Here is a 20,984-nt window from a genome sequence, read left to right on the forward strand (position 1 = left end):
TACAGTATGAATGGATGCAGTTTAGCATTTCATTGAGTTTGTATATTCATTAATTCATTACACAGTTGACGCTGTCAGACTAGTACAGAGACAAAGATGAATAAAACATTATCTGTGCTTCCAGGTTACCCAATGTAGAGAAGGCAGGCGTGCAGATAGTTTAAACTGGTAGCACTGGGAGGGGACTGCCATGGGTGGGCAGTGAAGAAAAAGGGCTTCAAAATGGTGAGAGTTGAGAAGGATCTTCAAGGATGATAAGCAGTTTTCAGTGAGGCCATGTAAGAGAGGAGGAAGTTCAGGCAGGGAAGAGTTTGTGCTAAACCACGGGGATGCTATATACTTGGTGTATGTAGAAAAAATTTGGTTCATAGTGTGATAAAAGAATTGGAGGGGGTCCTCACTGAAAGTAAGGAAACAAATTTGAAAGAATATGTTTCAGTTAGAAAATGAAATGAGCTTGAAGTAAACACTAATAAGGTTTTTAAAATATAAAATTTCAATGTATTTAAAAAGAGAACAGGCCGGGCGCGGTGGCTCACGCCTGTAATCCCAGCACTTTGGGAGGCCGAGACGGGCGGATCACAAGGTCAGGAGATCGCGACCATCCTGGCTAACACGGTGAAACCCCGTCTCTACTAAAAAATACAACAAAAACTAGCCGGGCGTGGTGGCGGGCGCCTGTAGTCCCAGCTACACGGGAGGCTGAGGCAGGAGAATGGCGTAAACCCGGGAGGCGGAGCTTGCAGTGAGCTGAGATCCGGCCACTGCACCCCAGCCTGGGCGACAGAGCGAGACTCCGTCTCAAAAAAAAATAATAATAAAAAAAATAAAAAGAGAACAGTTGGATGAATCTTATGTACCTGTCACTCAGCTTTAGCAATTATCAGTAAATGGCCAACCTTGTGTCAGCTATACTCTCCTCTCCTCCACTGATAGTCTTTTGAAGGGGAATACAATTGTTTTGTGGCCTCCAGGAAGGGATACATTTATGAGCAATGGGTAGATCATTGGGAGAGACTTGAGTTTCCTGTCAGGAAGCATTGTTGGTGCGTAAGTCAGAGGTGATATGAATGCCGTGGAAGGTGGGTGGCTTGCTATCTGGAGAACTTGAGAAGATGGGAATGGGCACTGTCCAGTACTGTGGCTACTTCCACACATGGTTCTTTAAATTTAAAATTATGTTGAGTAAAATTTAAATATTTCAGTTCCTCAGCCATACTAGCCACATTTCAAGTGCTTAGCTGCCACATATGCCTAATGGCTACAATATTGGAGAACATGACATAGGACATTTTCATCATTGCACAAAGTTCTGTTGGACAGCATGGGACTAGAGCCCTAAGATCCTTTTCTACTGGAGTTGTTTGGATTTTTTGGTGTGTCTAGGTAGATCTAATTGTTCATGGCTTCATGACTAAGCCTCTTATCCCTTTCTCTAGAGGGACTCAAGGGGTAAAGGCACTGAAGGGGTAAAACTTCATATAAAGAGGGTGTGGGTGGTGGTGGTGGTGGTGTTTTAAGACAGGGTCTTGCTCCGTCACTCAGGCTGGAGTTCAGTGGTGTGATCCTGGTTCACTGTAGCCTCGACATTCTGGGCTTAGTGATCCTCCCACCTCAGCTCCCAAATAACTGGGACTGTAGGCATGATCCACCACATCTGCCTAATTTTTAAATTTTTCTGTAGAGACGAGGTTTCGCCATGTTGCCCAGGCTGGTCTTAAACTCCTGGACTCAACTTGACCTCCCAGAGGGATTGCAGGTGTGAGCCACTGCAACTGGCCTTTTTTTCTCCTTTACTACTCTAGTTTATGCTGGAATATGAGGAAAATAATTATATTAGCTAGCAGTTATTAAGCACTTAACGTACCAGTCACTGTTTTAAGCTATGCTGTCTGTATGGAATATTACTTAATTTCCACAACCTTATGAGAAGATACTATTTTTTTTTCTTTTGAGAAGGTACTATTTTTATCTTCATTTCGTAGATGTTGAAATTGAAACACGGAGAGCTGAAGTCACAGGATTAAGGCCACAGAGCTGAGAAGTGATGGGGTCGGAATTTGAACCCAAGCAATTAATGCTGATATTAGTTCTTGTGTGAATGGTAATTGTTTTGAAACAATGATCCTAAATGATTATAATCTGGCAGTTCTGTGTGAATTTAGAGTTGCCTTCCCACCTCAGTTTGCTTAAAAAAAACCAAAAAAACAAAAAACCTCTAGCTTTACTATGTTTGGGTTGTCATGGCCCACCCCCTGCTGCCACTTCATTTGACTCATCTTTTTAGGGAGAAAATATTCAATAAGTGGTATAGGATTTCCCTTTCTAATAATAATTTAAACAGCAACAACAAAAAGCCTGAAATGGGAAGAACAAAATGACTCACCTAAGTGAGTTAACCTTGAGAGGTGGAACTTGATTTCTAGATTTTAGTTAATTGTCTAATTGATGTACTAAATATTAGTTACTTAAGTATTAAAACAGGTAGACATAATAGTAGTTGGGGAGCTGCTGTAGATGGGATAGTTTGAGAAGGCCTCTCTCAGGAGGTGACATTTAAGTTGGTAACTAACAAGAAAGGGGCAGCCGTGTGAATAGCTGGAGGGAAGAGCATTCTTACAGTTTTACTGGAAGGGGGTTAGAGGTATGTAGTACCCTTATGCCAAAGAAAATTAGTTACTTCTATACAACCAGTGTGATTCTAGAAACCTGGATCAATGAAATATTTTGATTATATAAAAAAATCTGTTACCCAGACCTTGTTGAAATAGCATTAGAAACTACTGAAGGACATATAGAGGAGTAGTGTTGAAAAATGGTGATGGATGAGCAGAATGGTGAAAAATAAAAAGACATGAAGCTCTATACTTATATTGTATGGTGACAGTACCAGTAGAAATTGCGTTTTTTCCCCCCAATTTTTTTTTTGTTTGGTTTTTTTTTGAGACGGAGTCTTGCCGTGTCACTCAGGCTGGAGTACATTGTCATGATATTGGCTTACAGCAACCTCCGCCTCCCGGGTTCAAGCGATTGTCCTGCCTCAGCCTCCCAAGTAGCTGGGATTACATGCGTGTGCCACCACGCCCGGCTAATTTTTGTATTTTTAGTAGAGAGGGGATTTCATCATGTTGGCAAGGCTGGTCTTGAACTCCTGACCTCAGGCAATCCACCTGCCTTAGCCTCCCAAAGTGCTGGAATTACAGGTGTGAACCACTACGTCTGGCCTCCCCCAGTTGTTGAAACAATAATGGAAGGTAATTTTATTCTTAGATTATTTAATCTTTGTCAGTTATCAGGATGCATTAGATTGTTTGTATATATTGTTTTGCTTGTTAATTAACACAGTGAATAAGACAGACAAACATATGAAAATGTACGTTTATTTTTTGAGACAGAGTCTGTTGCCTAGGCTAGAGTGCAATGGCACAATCTCGGCGCACTGCAACCTCTGCCTCCCAAGTTCAAGCGATTCTCCTGTGTCAGCCTCTTGAGTAGCTGGAGCCACGAGTGCACGCCATCATACCCAGCTAATTTTTGTCTTTTTAGTAGAGATGGGGTTTCACCATGTTGGCCAGGCTGGTCTTGAATTCCTGACCTCAAGTTCTTTTTTTTTTTTTTTTTTTTTGAGATGGGGTCTCGCTCTGTCTCCCAGGCTGGAGTGCAATCGCGAAATCTCAGCTTACTGCAACCTCTGCCTTCTGGGTTCAAGTGATTCTCCTGCCTCAGCCTCCTGAGTAGCTGGGACTACAGGCACATGCCACCATGCCAGGCTAATTTTTGTATTTTTAGTAGAAATGGGGTTTCACCATATTGGTGAAGCTGGTCTTGAACTCCTGACTTCGTGATTTGCCTGCCCCAACCTCCTGAAGTGCTGGGATTACAAGCGTGAGCCACCGCACCTGGCCTGTTTCTGGAATGTTAATAATCTTGTTGTCATTTCAACAGTGCTCACAGCAGCTTCAACAGGTATAGATTCCATCTTAAGAAACCACTTTCTTTGCTTATCCATAAGAAGCAACTCCTCATCTATTCAAGTTTTATCATGAAATTGCAGCAATTCAGTTATATCTTCTGACCCCACTTCTAATTTTAGTTCTCTTGCTTTTTTTTTTTTTTTTTACCACATCTGCGGTTACTTGCTCTACTGACGTCTTGAACCCTGCAAAATCATTCATGAGGATTATAAGCAATTTCCTGGCTGGGCACAGTGGCTCACGCCTGTAATCCCAGTACTTTGGGAGGCCAAGGAGGGCAGATCAGCTGAAGTTAGGAGTTCAAGACCAGTCTGACAAACGTCGTGAAACCCCGTCTCTACTAAGAATACAAAAATTAGGCAGGCATGGTGGCGGGAACCTATAATCCCAGCTACTCGGGAGACTGAGGCAGGAGAATCGCTTAAACCTGAGAGGCAGAGGTTGCACTCCAGCCTGGGCAACAGGAGCGAAACTCCACCTTTAAAAAAACAAACAAACAAACAATTTCCTCTAAAACTCCGCTAATATTGATGTTTTAACTTCCTCCCATGCTCATGGATGGCATTTTCCATGGCATCTAGAATGGTGAATACTTTTCAGAAAGTTTTCAATTTATTTTGCCCAGATCCATCAGAGAATGACTATGAATGGCAACAGTAACCTTACAGAATATCTTTCTGTCTTTCTCTCTTTCTCTTTCTCCCTCTCTCTTTCTGTCCCTCTCTCTCTCTGTCTCTCTTTCTCTCTTTCTCTCCTCCCCTCCACCCCCCTTTTTTTGAGACGGAGTCTCGCTCTGTCCCCCAGGCTGGAGTGCAGTGACGCCATCTCAGCTAACTGTAAGCTCTGCCTCCCGGGTTCACACCATTCTTCTGCCTCAGCCTCCCGAGTAGCTGGGACTACAGGTGCCCGCCACCATGCCCAGCTAAGTTTTTGTATTTTTAGTAGAGACGGGGTTTCACTCTGTTAGCCAGGGTGGTCTCGATCTCCTGACCTCGTGATCCGCCCGCCTCGGCCTCCCAAAGTGCTGGGATTACAGGTGTGAGCCACCACGCCCAGCCCCCTCCCCTTCTTTTTGAGGCAGCATCTCACTCTCTGTTGTCCATGCTGGAGTGCAGTGGCATGATCTCAGCTCACTGCAACCTCCGCCTCTTGGGCTCAAGTGACTTGGGAGTAGCTGGGATTACAGGCGCCCACCACCACTTCTGGCTAATTTTTGTATTTTTAGTAGAGATGGAGTTTCACGATGTGGGCCAGGCTGGTCTTGAACTCCTGGCCTCAAGTGATCCACCTGCCTTGGCCTCCCAAAGTGCTGGGATTATATGTGTGAGCCACTACGCCTGGCCTAATTGACCTAATTTCAATATTGTTGTGTCTCAGGGAATAGAGAGGCATGAGGAGAAAGGAGAGAGACAAGCTGACTGCTGGTTCGTGGAGTAGTCATAACACACAGCATTTATTTTTTTATTTTTTATTATTTTTTTTTGAGACGGAGTCTTGCTCTGTCGCCCAGGCTGGGGTGCAGTGGCCGGATCTCAGCTCACTGCAAGCTCCACCTCCCGGGTTTACGCCATTCTCCTGCCTCAGCCTCCTGAGTAGCTGGGACTACAGGCGCCCGCCACCTCGCCCGGCTAGTTTTTTGTATTTTTTCGTAGAGATGGGGTTTCACCGTGTTAGCCAGGATGGTCTCGATCTCCTGACCTCGAACACACAGCATTTATTAAGAATGCTGTCTTATATGGACAGTTTGTGGTGCCTTAAAACAAATCAGGGTAATGTCAACGATTACTGATTGCAGATTAGAGATTACTATAACAGATACAATAATAATTGTAAATTATTATTTACAATTATTGTAAAATACAATCTGTATTCTAACAGGTACAATTGTAAAGTATTACAATTGGGCAAAGTTTGATAATATTGTGAGATTTATGAAAATGTGGCACAGTCGCAAAGAAGGCACATGTTACTGGAAATACGGCACTAATGGACTTGCCCGACTCTAGGTTTCCACAGACTTTCAGCTTGTCAAAAATGCAGCATCTGTGAATTTCAATAAAGCAAAGTAGAATAAAATGAGGTGTGCATGTATTGCCATCATATGTACACTAGTAAAATACCGTTTTTTCTTCAGTAGGTGGATCAACCTCAAATTTTAATATGAAGCATTACTTTTTTTTTTTTTTTGAGACGGAGTCTCGCTCTGTCGCCCAGGCTGGAGTGCAGTGGCAGGATCTCAGCTCACTGCAAGCTCCGCCTCCCGGGTTCACGCCATTCTCCTGCCTCAGCCTCCCGAGTAGCTGAGACTACAGGCGCCCGCCACCTCGCCCGGCTAGCTTTCTGTATTTTTTAGTAGAGACGGGGTTTCACCCTGTTAGCCAGGATGGTGTCGATCTCCTAACCTTGTGATCCGCCCTTCTCGGCCTCCCAAAGTGCTGGGATTACAGGCTTGAGCCACCGTGCCCGGCCATGAAGCATTACTTAAATGAGAACATGGGGACTTTCATGACATTTCTTTCTTGTGTGTGCATAAAATTTCCATGAAAATAATTTAATGCTATCCAGCAGTTTATTTTAGAAGTAAATACTGGAGGCTAGGCATGGTGGCTCATGCCTGTAATCCCAGCACTTTGGGAGGCTGAGGTAGGAGGATCACTTGAGTTCAGGAGCTGGAGACCAGCTTGGGCAATGTAGTGCGACCCCGTCTCTACAAAAGAGAAAAGAAGTACTAGAGTGTTACAGCTCTTACAGAGTTTGTCTAGCAGGTTTTCCAGTCTTTACCAGAAATGCCCCCATGCAGAAGTAGTAAATACTGATTCATGTAAAATAATAAACAACTTTATCTTTCTTTTTTTTTAAAAAAGGGTCTTGTAATGTTGCCCAGACTGGCCTTTAATTCCTGGGCTCAAGCGATCCTTTCATCTGAGCCTTGTGAGTAGCTGAGACTACAGGCTGCACTACTGCACCTGGCTCTGCTTGATTTTTAATTGTTGTGTTGCTGTTGCAGCTATGGTTTCTTTTTTTTTTTTTTTCTTCAGTGCAAGGATGGGCAAACTTTTTATGTAAAGTCTCAGATAATAAGTATTTTAGGCTTTAAGGCCATATAACTTCTCTGTTGCATATCCTTTTTTCTTTAAACAATCCTTACTATTTTTTTTCCCATTTCCCCTCAAATTCCTTTTACCATAAGCAACTCTTGAATAACTTAAAAATCATTCTTAGTCCAGAAGCCAGACCAAAACAGGTTGTGGGCTGTAGTTTCCTGACCCCTGACTTAAAGATTGATTGCTTTGAAATGGAAAGTTGTGGGGTTTTTTTTGAGATGAAGTCTCACTCTGTCACCCAGGCTGGAGTGCAGTGGCACGATCTCGGCTCACTGCAAGCTCTGCCTCTTGGGTTCACGCCATTCTCCTACCTCAGCCTCCCAAGTAGCTGGGACTACAGGCATCTGCCACCACGCCCGGCTAATTTTTTGTTTTTTTAGTAGAGACGGGGTTTCACTATGTTACCCAGGATGGTCTCAATCTCCTGACTTCGTGATCCACCCGCTTCAGCCTCCCAAAGTGCTGGGATTACAGGCGTGAACCACCACGCCTGGCCTGAAATGGAAAGTTTTTAACTTTCTTCTTTTTTTCTTTCCCCTGTTCTGATTGGGCTGTTAATTCATTGGATATTTACTGAGTGTATATCATATGAGGCATGATTCCTCTGCTAATTTTGGTAGTGGTAGAAAGATACTTTCGCCAAGCTTGGTTGTTCAGGTTTTCATTTGTCCAAGAGTTCCTGACCAAGTGTAAATGGATGTTGAAATCAAGTTGTTTCTTTGGCCACACAATGTGCCTTTGTGGCTATATCTATGTGCTTCTGGTGCCTCCTTTTAATTTTCACAAAGACACTGCTTGCCAACCACACTGTTTTCCCTAATGTGGGGCTATGACCCCCTGGAAGAGGCATCATTTTCTGATTTTCACAGAAGCATAATACGGTCAGGTGATGGTCCTGAGTAGTGGGCATATGACAGATACACTGGTAATTATAATACAGATCTAAACTGGAGAGTTGAAAACAGCATTGTGTATTTGATTGAGATAATCTAAGGAAGGCTTCCTGAAAAGATGGCATTTGAGTTTCAAGGCTGAGTAGGATTAAGTATTATTACTTAAAAAATGTGTTGGACAGTGCACTAAGTAGAGTTAACAAGTCATATCACTTACAGTTTCCAATTAAAAATATTTTGCTTACACATAATTTTAGACTTTTAGAAAAATTGCAAAGATACTACAGATAATTCTCATATATTTCACCTACATTCTTCAAGTAACATTTTACCATATTCACCTTTACGTTTTCTCTGTATTGGTATTTGTATATATAAGGTTTAATATAAAATAAAAATTACCTTATTAAACATATGAGAGACATGATGCTTCTTTAGCCCTAAATACTTCAAATTGTATTTCCTAATAACAAGGGCATTCTATTTCAAAACCACAGTACAGTTTAAGGAGATTAATATGTGTCAAACTGTTATGCTGTTTACAGACCTTTTCTTCTAATGTCCTTTAAAACAGTCAACAAATCAACATTTTTTTCTGGTCCAAGAACCAGTAAATACATATATTCTACATATATGTATATGTGCTATGTGTACATATATATGTATTCTATATATCTGTATTTTATATATATATATGTACCTATATATATGTAGAATATATATATTTACTCCCCCTGTCCAAGAACCAATCCAGGATTGTTACCTTCAGTTATCGTGTATCTTTGGTCTCCTTTAATCCATAGCAGTTCCTTTGTCTTTTATGACTTGACACTTTTGAAGATTATAGGTTATTTTGTAGACTGTCTCTCAATTAGGGTTTATTTTAGGTTTCCTTATCATTAGATTCAGATATTTATTTTTGGCAGGAATACAACAGAAATGATTTGTGTGTTTTTCTCATTGCATGATATCAGAAAGTGCATTATATATATTTGTCCCATTACTGGGGTTGTTAACTTTGATCACTTGGTTAGGGTTGTGTCTACGAAGTTTCTTCACTATAAAGTTATTTTTCACTTTGTCATTTCATCAGTATCTTGTGGGGAGTTACTTTGTGGTTATATAAATACTCTGTTTCTACTTTACCTTACTATATTTAGCGTCTATGAACACTTTGCCTGAAACAGTTATTTACTATGGTGTTACCAAGTGGTGATGCCCCTTTCTTCCATCACTCTGTGTACATTTTTTTTTTTTTTTTTGAGACGAGTTTCCCTCTTATTGCCCAGGCTGGAGTGCAGTGGCGCAATCTCAGCTCATTGCAACCTCTGCCCCACCAGGTTCAAGCAATTCTGCGTCAGCCTCCTGAGTAGCTGGGATTACAAGCATGTGCCACCTCGCCCGGCTAATTGTGTATTTTTAGTAGAGATGAGATTTCTCCATGTTGGTCAGGCTGGTCTCGAACTCCTGACCTCAGGTGATCCGCCCGCCTGAGCCTTCCAAAGTGCTGGGATTACAGGCGTGAGCCACCACACCAGGCCTCCTTTTTCTCTTTTTTAAGAGATAGAGTCCTTTGTCATCAAGGCTAGAGTGCAGTGGCATGATGATAGTTCACTGCAGCCTCAAACTCCTAGGCTCAAGTGAACCTCCCACCTGTAGCTGGGACTACAGACACCCACATAACACCTGACTGTTTTTTAAAACTGTGTTAGAGATGGAGACTTGCGAAGTTGATCGGGATGGTCTTGAACTCTGAGTCTCAAGTGGTCCTTCTGCCTCAGTCTTTGGATTAGTTGGCATTACAGGCGTGAGCCATTGTACCTGGCAAGTGAATATTTTCTTTCTTTTTTTTTTTTTTAAGATGGAGTCTGGAGGCCGGGCATGGTGGTTACACTTGTAATCCCAGCACTTTGGGAGACTGAGGTGGGTGGATCAAAAGGTCAGGAGATCGAGACTATCCTGGCTAGCATGGTGAAACCTTGTCTCTACTAAAAATACAAAAAATTAACTGGGCGTGGTGGCATACACCTGTAGTCCCAGCTACTTGGGAGGCTGAGGCAGGAGAATCGCTTGAACACTGGAGGTGGAGGTTGCAGTGAGTCGAGATCACGGCACTGCACTCCAGCCTGAGCGACAGAGGGAGATTCTGTCTCAAAACAAAAACAAAAACAAAAATGGAGTCTTGCTCTGTCGCCCAGCCTGCAATGCAGTGGCATGATCTTTGCCTCTGAGTTCAAGTGATTCTTGTGCCTCAGCCTCCTGAGTAGCTGGGATTATAGACATGTGCCACCATACGTGGCTAATTTTTGTAGTTTTAGTAGAGATGGAGTTTTGCCGTGTTGGCCAGGCTGGTCTTGAACTCCTGACCTTAGGTGATCCACCTGCCTTGGCCTCTTGAAGTGCTGGGATTACAGATGTGAGCCACTGCGCCTGGCCAAGTGAATATTTGCTAATGTAGCATTTTTTATGATTTTTTTTTTTTTTTTTTTTTTTTTTTTTTTTTTTGAGATGGAGTTTTGCTCTTGTTGCCCAGGCTGGAGTGCAGTGGCACGACCTTGGCTCACTGCAACCTCCACCTCCTGGGTTCAACAGTTCTCCTGCCTCAGCCTCCCGAATAGTTGGGATTACAGGCGTCCGCTACCACACCTGGCTGTTTTTGTATTTTTAGTAATGATGGAGTTTCAGCATGTTGGCCAGGCTGGTCTTGAACTCCTGACCTCAGGTGATCCACCTGCCTTGGCCTCCCAAAGTGCTGGGATTAAGGCATGAGCCACCATGCCCGACCAGAGACTGTTCTTTTTTTTTTTGTCTTTTGAGGCAGAGTCTCGCTCTGTTGCCCAGGCTGGAGTGCAGTGGCACGACCTTGGCTCACTGCAACCTCCACCTCCTGGGTTCAACAGTTCTCCTGCCTCAGCCTCCCGAATAGTTGGGATTACAGGCGTCTGCTACCACACCTGGCTAAGTTTTTGTATTTTTAGTAATGATGGAGTTTCAACATGTTGGCCAGGGTGGTCTTGAACTCCTGACCTCAGGTGATCCACCTGCCTTGGCCTTCCAAAGTGCTGGGATTAAGGCGTGAGCCACCATGCCCGGCCAGAGACTGTTCTTTTTTTTTTTTTCTTTGAAGGCAGAGTCTCGCTCTGTTGCCCAGGCTGGAGTGCAGTGGCGTGATCTCGACTCACTCACTGCAAGCTCCGCTTCCTGTTTTCACACCATTCTCCTGCCTTAGCCTCCCAAGTAGCTGGGGCTACAGGTGCCCACCACCACGCCTGGCTAATTTTGTTTTTGTGTTTTTAGTAGAGATGAGGTTTCACCGTGTTAGCCAGGATGGTCTCCATCTCCTGACCTCGTGATCCACCCGTCTTGGCCTCCCAAGGTGCTAGGATTACAGGCGTGAGCCTCTGCACCCGACCGAGACTGTTCATTTTTATTCATACTTTATTCCCTCTGTTCTTTGGATTGCATAATCTGTCTCAGTCTGCAAAATTGTTATTTCGTCAGTTCAAATCTGTTTAGTTCTCTAGTGAATTTTTCATTTTAGTTACTGTATTTTCAACTTGACTTCCATTTGGTTTCTTTAAAATAATTTCTCTTTATTAATATTCTTTATTTGATGCAATATGATAATCATATCTTTTTTTTTTTTTTTTGGATGGAGTCTTGCTCTGTCATCCAGGCTGGATCTTGGCTCACTGCAACCTCTGCTTCGTGGATTCAAGTGATTCTCCTGCCTCAGCCTCCCAAGTAGCTGGGACAACAGGTGCATGTCACCACACCCAGCTAATTTTTGTATTTTTAGTAGAGACTGGGTTTCACCGTGTTAGCCAAGATGGTCTCGATCTCCTGACCTTGTGATCAGCCCACCTTGACCTTCCAGCGTGCTGGGATTACAGGCATGAATCACTGTGCCTGGCCAATCATACCTTCTTTTACTGCATTAATTATGGTTTTCTTTCGTTCTTTAAACCTGTTTATAGTGACCACTTTTGAAGTTCTTACTAAATCAGACATCTGGTTATACAAACAATTTCTATTGCCTACTTTTTTTTCCAGTGGGTGGGGTTATACTTTCCTGTGTCTTAGCTTGTCTTGTCATTTTTTGTTGAAAACTGGACATCTTGAATAATGTAGTAACTCTGGATACTGGTCCTCATTAGCCTATGGTTGGGGGGGGGGTGGTTGTTACTGTTATTTGCTTATTTGTCTAATGACTGGCTGAATGATTTTAGTGTTCTATCCTTCTTCCCTCCCCGTACAGTGTGACGCGTCTGATGCTGCTTTTCTTGGGATGCAGCCTTGGGTATGCCTACCATCATTCTGGAATCACAGTGATTTTGGCATGGCTTTGTCTCTTTTCCCGACTGTACCCAGCTGTTAAGCTACACTAATTACTAGATGATGCTATAGAGTCATTTCTTGGTGTCCTTGGGGGATTGGTCCCAGGACCCCCCTGTTGGATATAAAAATTTATGGATGCTCTAGTCCCTCATAAAATGGCACAGTATTTGCATATACCTGTGCACATCCTCCTGTATACTTTGTCATTTCTAGATTACTTGTAGTACCTAATATGGTGTAAATACTAGGTAAATAGTTGTTATATATTTTTTATGTGTTTGTTTTTATCGTATTTATTTTTAAGTGTTTTTCATCTCGAGTGGTTGAATCTGAGGGTGTGAGATCCTCAGATGTGGAGGGCCTGCATTGTTTTTCAGTGATGCTTTGGGGCATAAACTGCTCCACAGACTGATCTGATCAAATTTTAGCTTCTTTGAAGGGATAGTTTCTGAGATCAGTGTTTTAAATTTGTTCTGATCCACGGAGGAGTCCTCCCAGCTCTCTTTCCCTAGTTTTGGCAAGCTACAATTTAGCACTTATCTCCAGTGATTCTACCAATCTCCTCCTACCAAGTGCCTTTGAAAGCATCATGAACTCTTTCATACCTTGTTGCAAATGAAATTTCTTTGGGAAGAGATTCTGAGTTTTTTTCTCCTAAATTTTGGTACAATATATGTAATACACCATTTCAACAATTTTAAGCGCATTAAGTTTTTTTTTTTTTTTGAGATGGAGTCTCGCTCTGTCGCCCAGGCTGGAGTTCAGTGGCCTAATCTTGGCTCACTGGAACCTCCACTTCCCAGGTTAAAGTGATTCTCCTGTCTCAGCCTCCCCAAGTATCTGGGATTACAGGTGCGTGCCACCACGCCCAGCTAATTTTTGTGTTTTTAGTAGAAACAGGGTTTCACCATGTTGGTCAGGCTGGTCTCAAACTCCTGACCTTGTGATCCACCCACCTCGGCTTTCCAAAGTGCTGGGATTACAGGCCTGAGCCATGACGCCCAGCTTATGTATTGCTTTTATATGTATTTTAAAATTTATAAGTTCTCCTCCTATGGTGTTTTTGTACTACGTGATTTATTTGTTATTTGTTTTTTTTTTTGAGACGGAGTCTCGCTCTGTCGCCCAGGCTGGAGTGCAGTGGCCAGATCTCAGCTCACTGCAAGCTCCGCCTCCCGGGTTCACGCCATTCTCCTGCCTCAGCCTCCCGAGTAGCTAGGACTACAGGCGCCCGCCACCTCGCCCGGCTAGTTTTTTTTTTTGTATTTTTAGTAGAGACGGGGTTTCACCGTGTTAGCCAGGATAGTCTCGATCTCCTGACCTCGTGATCCACCTGTCTCGGCCTCCCAAAGTGCTGGGATTACAGGCTTGAGCCACCGCGCCCGGCCGATTTATTTGTTAAACTGTCATCTTTGGCCGGGCGTGGTAGCTCATGCCTGTAATCCCAGCACTTTGGGAGGCTGAGACGAGTGGACCACAAGGTTAAGAGATCGAGACCATCCTGGCCAACATGGTGAAACCCTGTCTCTACTAAAAATACAAAAATATCTGGGCATGGTGGCGCTCGCCTGTAGTCCTAGCTACTTGGAGGCTGAGGCAGGAGAATCGCTTGAACCCAGGAGGCGGAGGTTGCAGTGAGCCAAATTGTGCTACTGCACTCCAGCCTGGCAACAGAGTGAGACTCTATCTCAGAAAATAAAAAAAAAAAAAAAGAAAAACTGTCATTTTTTATGTTGCATTTACTACATTCTGGATTTAAACTGTGAGTAACCTCATGGTATCAGTTAATATATCCTTCCATCTTAATGTTTCTCGTAAACTGGTAGTAGATCCGTAAACTTGATTAGGTCTATCCTATTGTATCACATCAGAAGGTGGGTTTTTTTTCTTTTCTTTTTTTTTTTTAAGGGAAATTGTTTGAAAGTAGAATGGTAAAGTGAACCCCTGAACACCTATCACCCAGCTTTAATAGTTATGAGCTCATACCATTCTTGTTTGATTTACAACCCCATTGATTTCTCCCTTCTGTATTATTATTATTTAGTTACTTATTTTTTGAGACAGGGTTTTGCTCTGTCACCCATGCTGGAGTGCAGTGGCATGATCACAGCTCACTGCAGTCTTGACCTCCTGGGCTCAAGTGATCCTCCCACCTCTCCCTACCGAGTAGCGGGGACCACAGGCTTGTGCCACCACACATGGCTAATTTTTTATTTTTTGTAGAAACGGGGTCTTGCTTTGTTGCCCAGACTGATCTCAAACTCCTGCACTCAAGTAATCCTCCTGCCTCAGCCTCCCAAAGTCCTGGGATTACAAGCATGAGCTACCACATTCAGCATGTAAATTTCTTTATATTAATTTGACTGACATTTTAAGTCACACTTGAATTTCATATTCGGCAACTATTGAAAGCATAGAGTCCTGGATATTAGTGTTTTGTTAAACTTGATCTATCTAACCATAAATATACTTAGGTCTAAAATGTGCTCTTGGCCTTTTTTTATTGCAATTCAGTATTTGTTTCTCTATTAAATAGTAAAATACTTGGTTTGAGATATTAATGAAAAGATTAAAAGTGAAGCATAACTTGAAGGGATACAAAAAGAAACAAGAATTTAGACTTTAATGGATTTCAGAGAATACTGCTTCGATATGCTAACATTCTTCTTGGGTGTCCAACCATGTCATAGATCAGTGGAAATCAGTGGTTTCTGTATTCTGTACTGTTTTTTATATGATAATACTTTCCTGGTTGAATGATATGTTCTGTTGAGTAAACTCCATGGTCAAACAATTACTTTTTATTAGTTAAAGATGTAACCACATAATCACTAAAAAGAACAATGTGACTTATTTAAAGGGGATTATGTTTTTAAGTCTTTTACATAGCTTTGTAGGGAGGCCATATGAATTTAAGGACAGTTCGTGGCATTTGTTCAAGGTTTTGTAACTTGGCATCTCAGCAACCACCAGGATACCAGATCATCCTTCTAAGTAAGATTTAGGCATTTTTGCCTTCATGTACAGACTATAAGTAACCACCCGCTACCCCCCACTAAAGCCATGAATTCAAATGATGTTTGAAAAAGTACAGAATTTCTGTTAGATGAGGTAGTTTATTCCTTGTGATACAGTTTCAAAGAGGCAGCATAACCTAGAAATGAAAAACTTAGACATGGAATCAGATATACCTGGTTTAAATACCAGCTCTACTGCTCATGAATTGGATGATTTTGGTCAAGATATTTGATTGGTAAGGCTCAGTTTCCTCACCTGTAAGGTAGAGGTGATAGATTAGACATGTTCCATGTGAGGTACTTAGTATGGTGTCTTTTTTTGTAGTGAGATCTATGAAAGATAAATTATTAGTCGTATTCCTTAGACTTCAGAAGTTTATCTCTGTGCCATGTTTGAGGCAAACAGTTACAGAATTAGAACGTTAGAAATGAAAGGAATCCTAGATATCATTTGATTCAAGTCATTGTTTTCTGGATGAGAGAAGAAAGTAAGGAAAGTGACAGAGTTGGAGACCAAGCTGGGACTGGCCTTCAGAATGTTTAGAGTACTCTTCTAGGAATGGACCAGTCATATTACTAGACTTTTTGGACCCTGAATTGTGCTTTTCCTTGAATGTTTTGAATTTTGGTTTGAGTGCTGTGATTATTTTATTAAAACAAGATTCCAGTCCTATTGTCATGACTAATGTTTATGAGAAATGTAACATTTCACTTTAACGGTGTTTTTAAATTATTCTAAGGGCCCTAATCTTTTTCAGTGGAATAAGCTTTAGGTTGTATTATATTCTGTAATTCACATAAAAATAGAGTTCATCTTTACTTGACAGCCGAATTTTGTGTACTGCATCTTTTCTGAGGGAGAGAGTTGGCAAGGAAAGGCACTTGTTATAACAATCCACACATATAGACACATATTATTTAGAAATGAAAGTGCTTTGAATGATTTAGCTTATTTTCAGTTTTTTTTTTTTTTTTCCCCCTGCGGCTGTAATCATATGACCTGTTTTTCTTGTTTGGGTTTTTTTTTTTTTTTTTTTTTGAGACACAGTCTTGCTCTGTCACCCAGGCTGGAGTGCAATGGGGCGGTCTCAGCTCACTGCAACCTCTGCCTCCCAGGTTCAAGTGATTCTTCTGCCTCAGCCTCCCTAGTAGCTGGAACTACAGGCACATGCCACCATACCCAGCTAATTTTTTAATTTTAGTAAAGATGGGATTTCACTGTGTTAGCCAGGATGGTCTTGAACTCCCGACCTTGTGATCTGCCCATCTTGGCCTCCCAAAGTACTGGGATTACAGGCATGAGCCACCGTGCCCAGCCCATATGACCTGTTTCTCTTTTATAGATGGGGGAGAAATATGGGAAGTGGCTTGGTGTCAGTCATCTGTGTTAGTTAAATCAAAAATATAATCTGTATTTTGCTTCGGAGTAGCTCTTTATAACAGTGATTGGCTACTTTGGGAGTAAAGATTATTATTTAGAGACAGGGTCTTGCTTTGTTGCCCAGGCTAGACTGCAGTGGAATGATCATAGCCCACTGCAGCCTCAAACTCCTGGACTCTGGTGTTCCTGCCTCAGCCTCCTGAGTAGCTAGGACTAGAGGTGCATGTCACCATGCCTGGCTATGATTATTATTAATTTGCGTTTAACATTAGTTTTTTTCTTCCAGTAGGCTATTTTACTTTATTTATTTGATTTTGATAAAGTTTGATTATTTCTAGTTTCCTTCCTTCTATGACCCCTACCCATTCTGGGTCTCCAGGCAAGCAGTGCACAGGTAGAGCCATCCTTAGGTAACCTTTAGACTTAATATTAGGTGAGCTCTTCCCGCAGATAGCCTCTCCTTTATTTGAATGGAATTATATTTTAAGTTTGGAAATATTTTTCAGCTTATTTAGCCTGTTGAATTTAATAAAAATAATATTTAATCTTTTCAGAGGTCGAAACAGTAACAAAGGACTGCCTCAGTCTACGGTGAGTAACTTTAATGTTACTTATTGGGGAAAATTAGTAGCTAAAACATGATCTCTAACCACAGACCAAATGCCAAGGCAAAAAATTCCCTTCTCTTGAATTTTATCACCGATAACTTGACTGTTTAAGTATATGATTATTAGCCTACATGTGTTTTTTTTTTTAATGATTCTATTCATAAAATGTAAAATTATTTGTTGTATTAGTCCATTCTCACAGTGCTAATAAAGATATACCCAAGACTGGGTAACTTATAAAGGAAAGAGGTTTAATTGACTCATGCTCTGCATTGCTGGGGAGGCCTCAGGAAGCTTACAATCATGGTGGAAGGGGAAGCAAACACATCCTTCTTCACATAGCGGGAAGAGAGAGAAGTGCTGAGCAAAGCAGGGAAAGCCCCTTATAAAACCATCAGCTCTCCTGAGAACTCACTATCATGAGAGCAGCATAGGGGAAACTGCTCCCATGATTCAGTTATCTCCACCTGGTCCTGCCCTTGACACATGAGAATTATTACAATTCAAGATAAGATTTGGGTGGGGACACAGAACCAAACCATATCATTTGTAAATAGTATTTTTTTCATGCGTAATAATAAGAACAAGTCATTTGTTCTTTTCTAAATGACTAAGTGCAAATCTAAGTGAAAAACCTCCAAGATACATGTTATGAACACCAAGAGTGGAGTCTGCAGAGTTCTTTATGCTTTTTATTTTGAATTAATGTGCTTTTTTTCTGCTGCTTTCATTTTTCTACTTTGGCTTTCTGGTCCTAAATTTTGGAATGTTACCAATGAAATTGAACTGGACCTAAAGGGCAGATGGTTCCATGTAATGGAAGAAATAAATGAGAAGCTATTACAAATTTTTGAGACGTTGCCTTTATTAGACAGATTGTTTTACAAGAGTCAGGAAGATACACACGTATATAGTAGTAATATGGAATAGTGTGGTTGATCAGACTTAAGCACTGTCATTGATGCAGATATGCTGGGAGAACCTAGTCAGGGTTTTTCTGTGAAGGTATGACCTGGCTTCCTACCCCGTTTATTTATACTTTACCCTTCTTAGGGTATATTTCTGTGAGTTTTAACAAATCCATACAATCAGTGTAACTACCACCACAATCAAGATAATAGAACAGTTTCATTGCCCACCAAAATCCCTCAAATCACTTTTTAGTGAACCCTCCTCTCTCTCCAACCATTGATTTGTCTTCCATCCTTATGGTTTGTGTCCTTCCTCCTTTATGGAAGTTGACTTTTGCTTTTTTATATCACGTTTAGTCAAAATATCGTTAGTTGGTATGACTGATAACACTTGAAAACCTGACCTTCTGTTCATTCTGTTCTCTACAGAAGCAGAGTATTAAATAAACAGAATCTTCCTTTAATACACGTAAGATATCATAAACCTAACTAAACATTTTGCAACAAAATAAACATTAACTTTATATGCAAGTGTAAATACAGGCTGAATATCCCTAATCAGAAATGCTCTAGAATTTCACATTTTGAATTAGGGATGTTCAAGCACTAAGTATAATGCAGTATCCCCAAATCCGAAAAAATCCACAGTTTGAAATACTTCTGGTCCCAAGCATTTTAGATAAGGGAGATTCAATTTGTACTAATTTCTAATAGTCTTTTTTTTTTTTTTTTTTTTTTAATATTCCAGATTTCTTTTGACGGAATCTATGCAAATATGAGGATGGTTCATATACTTACATCAGTTGTTGTAAGTTATTAGATTATTGGGGATAAACTGCCTTGGGGGTAGAATAAAGTAATTCCATGAAGTTAAAATATGGATAAATGATTGTCAAAGTAACATTGCTTAGATCATGTTTAGTCAGGATGATTTAGAGAAATAGGTTAGAACTCCCTTTATCCAGTCTAATCATTGTAACAGTACAGTTGGTCCTCTGCATCTGTGAGTTCCATATTTATGAATTCAGCCAACCTTGGATCAAAAATATTTGATAAAAAGGCCAGGCACAGTGACTCACGCCTATAATCCCAGCACTTCGGGAGTTCGAGGTGGGCAGATCGCTTGAGCTCAGGAGTTTAAGACCAGCCTGGGCAACACGGCAGAACTCCGTCTCTACAAAAAGTAAAAAAACTAGCCGAGCTTGGTGGTGCGTGCCTGTAGTCCCTGTGACTTGGGAGGCTGACGTGGGAGGATTGTTTGAGCCTGGGAGGTGGAGGTTTCAGTGAGCTAAGATCATGCCCCTGCACTCAGCCTGAGCAACAGTGCCAGATTCCTTCTCAAAAAAAAAAAAATAAATAAATTTTTTTTCTTTTTTTGAGAAAAAAGATGCAAGGTCGCATCTGAACCAAAGATGTACAGACGTTTTTCTTGTCATTATTCCCAAAACAATACAGTATGACAATTTACATATCATTTATATTATATTAGATATTGTAAGTAATATAGGGATAAAGTATTTGGGAGAATGTGCTTAGTTATATGCAAATACTATTACATTTTATGTAAGTGACTTAAGTATAATGTAATTCGGTATCTGAAGGAGGTCCTGGAACCATTCCCTTACCAATAACAACAGACAACTGTATTCTTGTTAACCCTGCGGTGTGTGTAAAATAGTATTAGTAGTTGATTGTCTTTTGTACATTATTTTGTCAAAATAGCTGGGGTCAGACATGTTTGCCTTCAGTATTAAAATTCGTACTGCAAGCTCTGAGTAGAGCCTCCTGAAGAATTTTGAGAGTTCAGTGTATTGTTAATGTTTTGAAATTTTTGTATTGTTTTGTTAGTGAATACCTAATATTGAAGGAAGCCTGATGAGGTATAAAAAGTAAAATGAAAACAATTATCCCTGGTGACCAGATAATATACTGTTTCTTTGATAAATTAATTATATGTTTTTAGGGCTCCAAATGTGAAGTACAAGTGAAAAATGGAGGTATATATGAAGGAGTTTTTAAAACCTACAGTCCGAAGGTAATTTTTACTTTTTTTTCTTTTTCTTACAAAGTAAAAGAACATATTCATAGTCAGTGCTTTACCTAGTTTTTAAAGCCACTTTGAATGATTTTACTCCTCAGTTTCAAATACTGATTATTTTATAGACTGGTTTGTGTAATCAGAAAGACTTCTTGATGTGTGTGCTTATTAAAATATTTCAATCACTTTTAAGCATTGTGAACTAATAGAGGGATGTAGTGGTTTATTTTTTCCTCTTAAAAAATTATTATTAATGTACTTAAGACAAACCATAGCAACAAAAAACATTTAGAAGTGAGGATTTTTTAAATGATGGATAATAAATCATATTCGTTGGAAAAAGGATGTGATTATCAGGTTCTCTTGAGATTATTTTTGTCAAAGGCATATAAGAACTGGTACCTTGATGAGCTAAAGAATTCCTAACAAATGTTATTTTGTAAATGTTTTGAATACTTACTTGTGTTTTTCATTTTAGTGTGATTTGGTACTTGATGCCGCACATGAGAAAAGTACAGAATCCAGTTCGGGGCCAAAACGTGAAGAAATAATGGAGAGTATCTTGTTCAAATGTTCAGACTTTGTTGTGGTACAGTTTAAAGATATGGACTCCAGTTATGCAAAAAGAGGTGGGTTTTGATTTCCTAAATATGCCTCATGGTTTACTAAATTTATTCAAGCATAGATTTCTACAGTGCTGTTACAAACTTTTTTAAAAGA

At 40.8% G+C, this 20,984-nt stretch overlaps 1 protein-coding gene and 1 non-coding gene across 20 annotated transcripts in view; both read left to right on the top strand.

Annotated features, from left to right (window-relative positions):
• LOC105493406 (ataxin 2) overlaps positions 1-20,984 on the top strand; it is a 155,411-nt gene that overhangs the window by 29,812 nt on the left and 104,615 nt on the right. For 18 of the 19 annotated variants that reach the window (XM_071071074.1, XM_071071076.1, XM_024796463.2 and 15 more), the window contains 4 exons: positions 17,262-17,298; positions 18,975-19,034; positions 20,190-20,261; positions 20,743-20,893. In XM_071071074.1, coding sequence (XP_070927175.1) covers positions 17,262-17,298; positions 18,975-19,034; positions 20,190-20,261; positions 20,743-20,893 — 320 coding nt within the window. Of the gene's footprint in view, positions 1-14,051; positions 14,649-17,261; positions 17,299-18,974; positions 19,035-20,189; positions 20,262-20,742; positions 20,894-20,984 lie in introns of those variants that run through there. The other variant, XM_071071083.1, reaches the window with a different exon arrangement.
• LOC139356942 (U7 small nuclear RNA) lies at positions 6,706-6,768 on the top strand. Its single transcript, XR_011609481.1, has one exon. It is a non-coding gene; the product is annotated as a U7 small nuclear RNA (small nuclear RNA).

The sequence above is a fragment of the Macaca nemestrina genome, chromosome 10 (genome assembly GCF_043159975.1).
Source record: "Macaca nemestrina isolate mMacNem1 chromosome 10, mMacNem.hap1, whole genome shotgun sequence".
Taxonomy (NCBI): domain Eukaryota; kingdom Metazoa; phylum Chordata; class Mammalia; order Primates; family Cercopithecidae; genus Macaca; species Macaca nemestrina.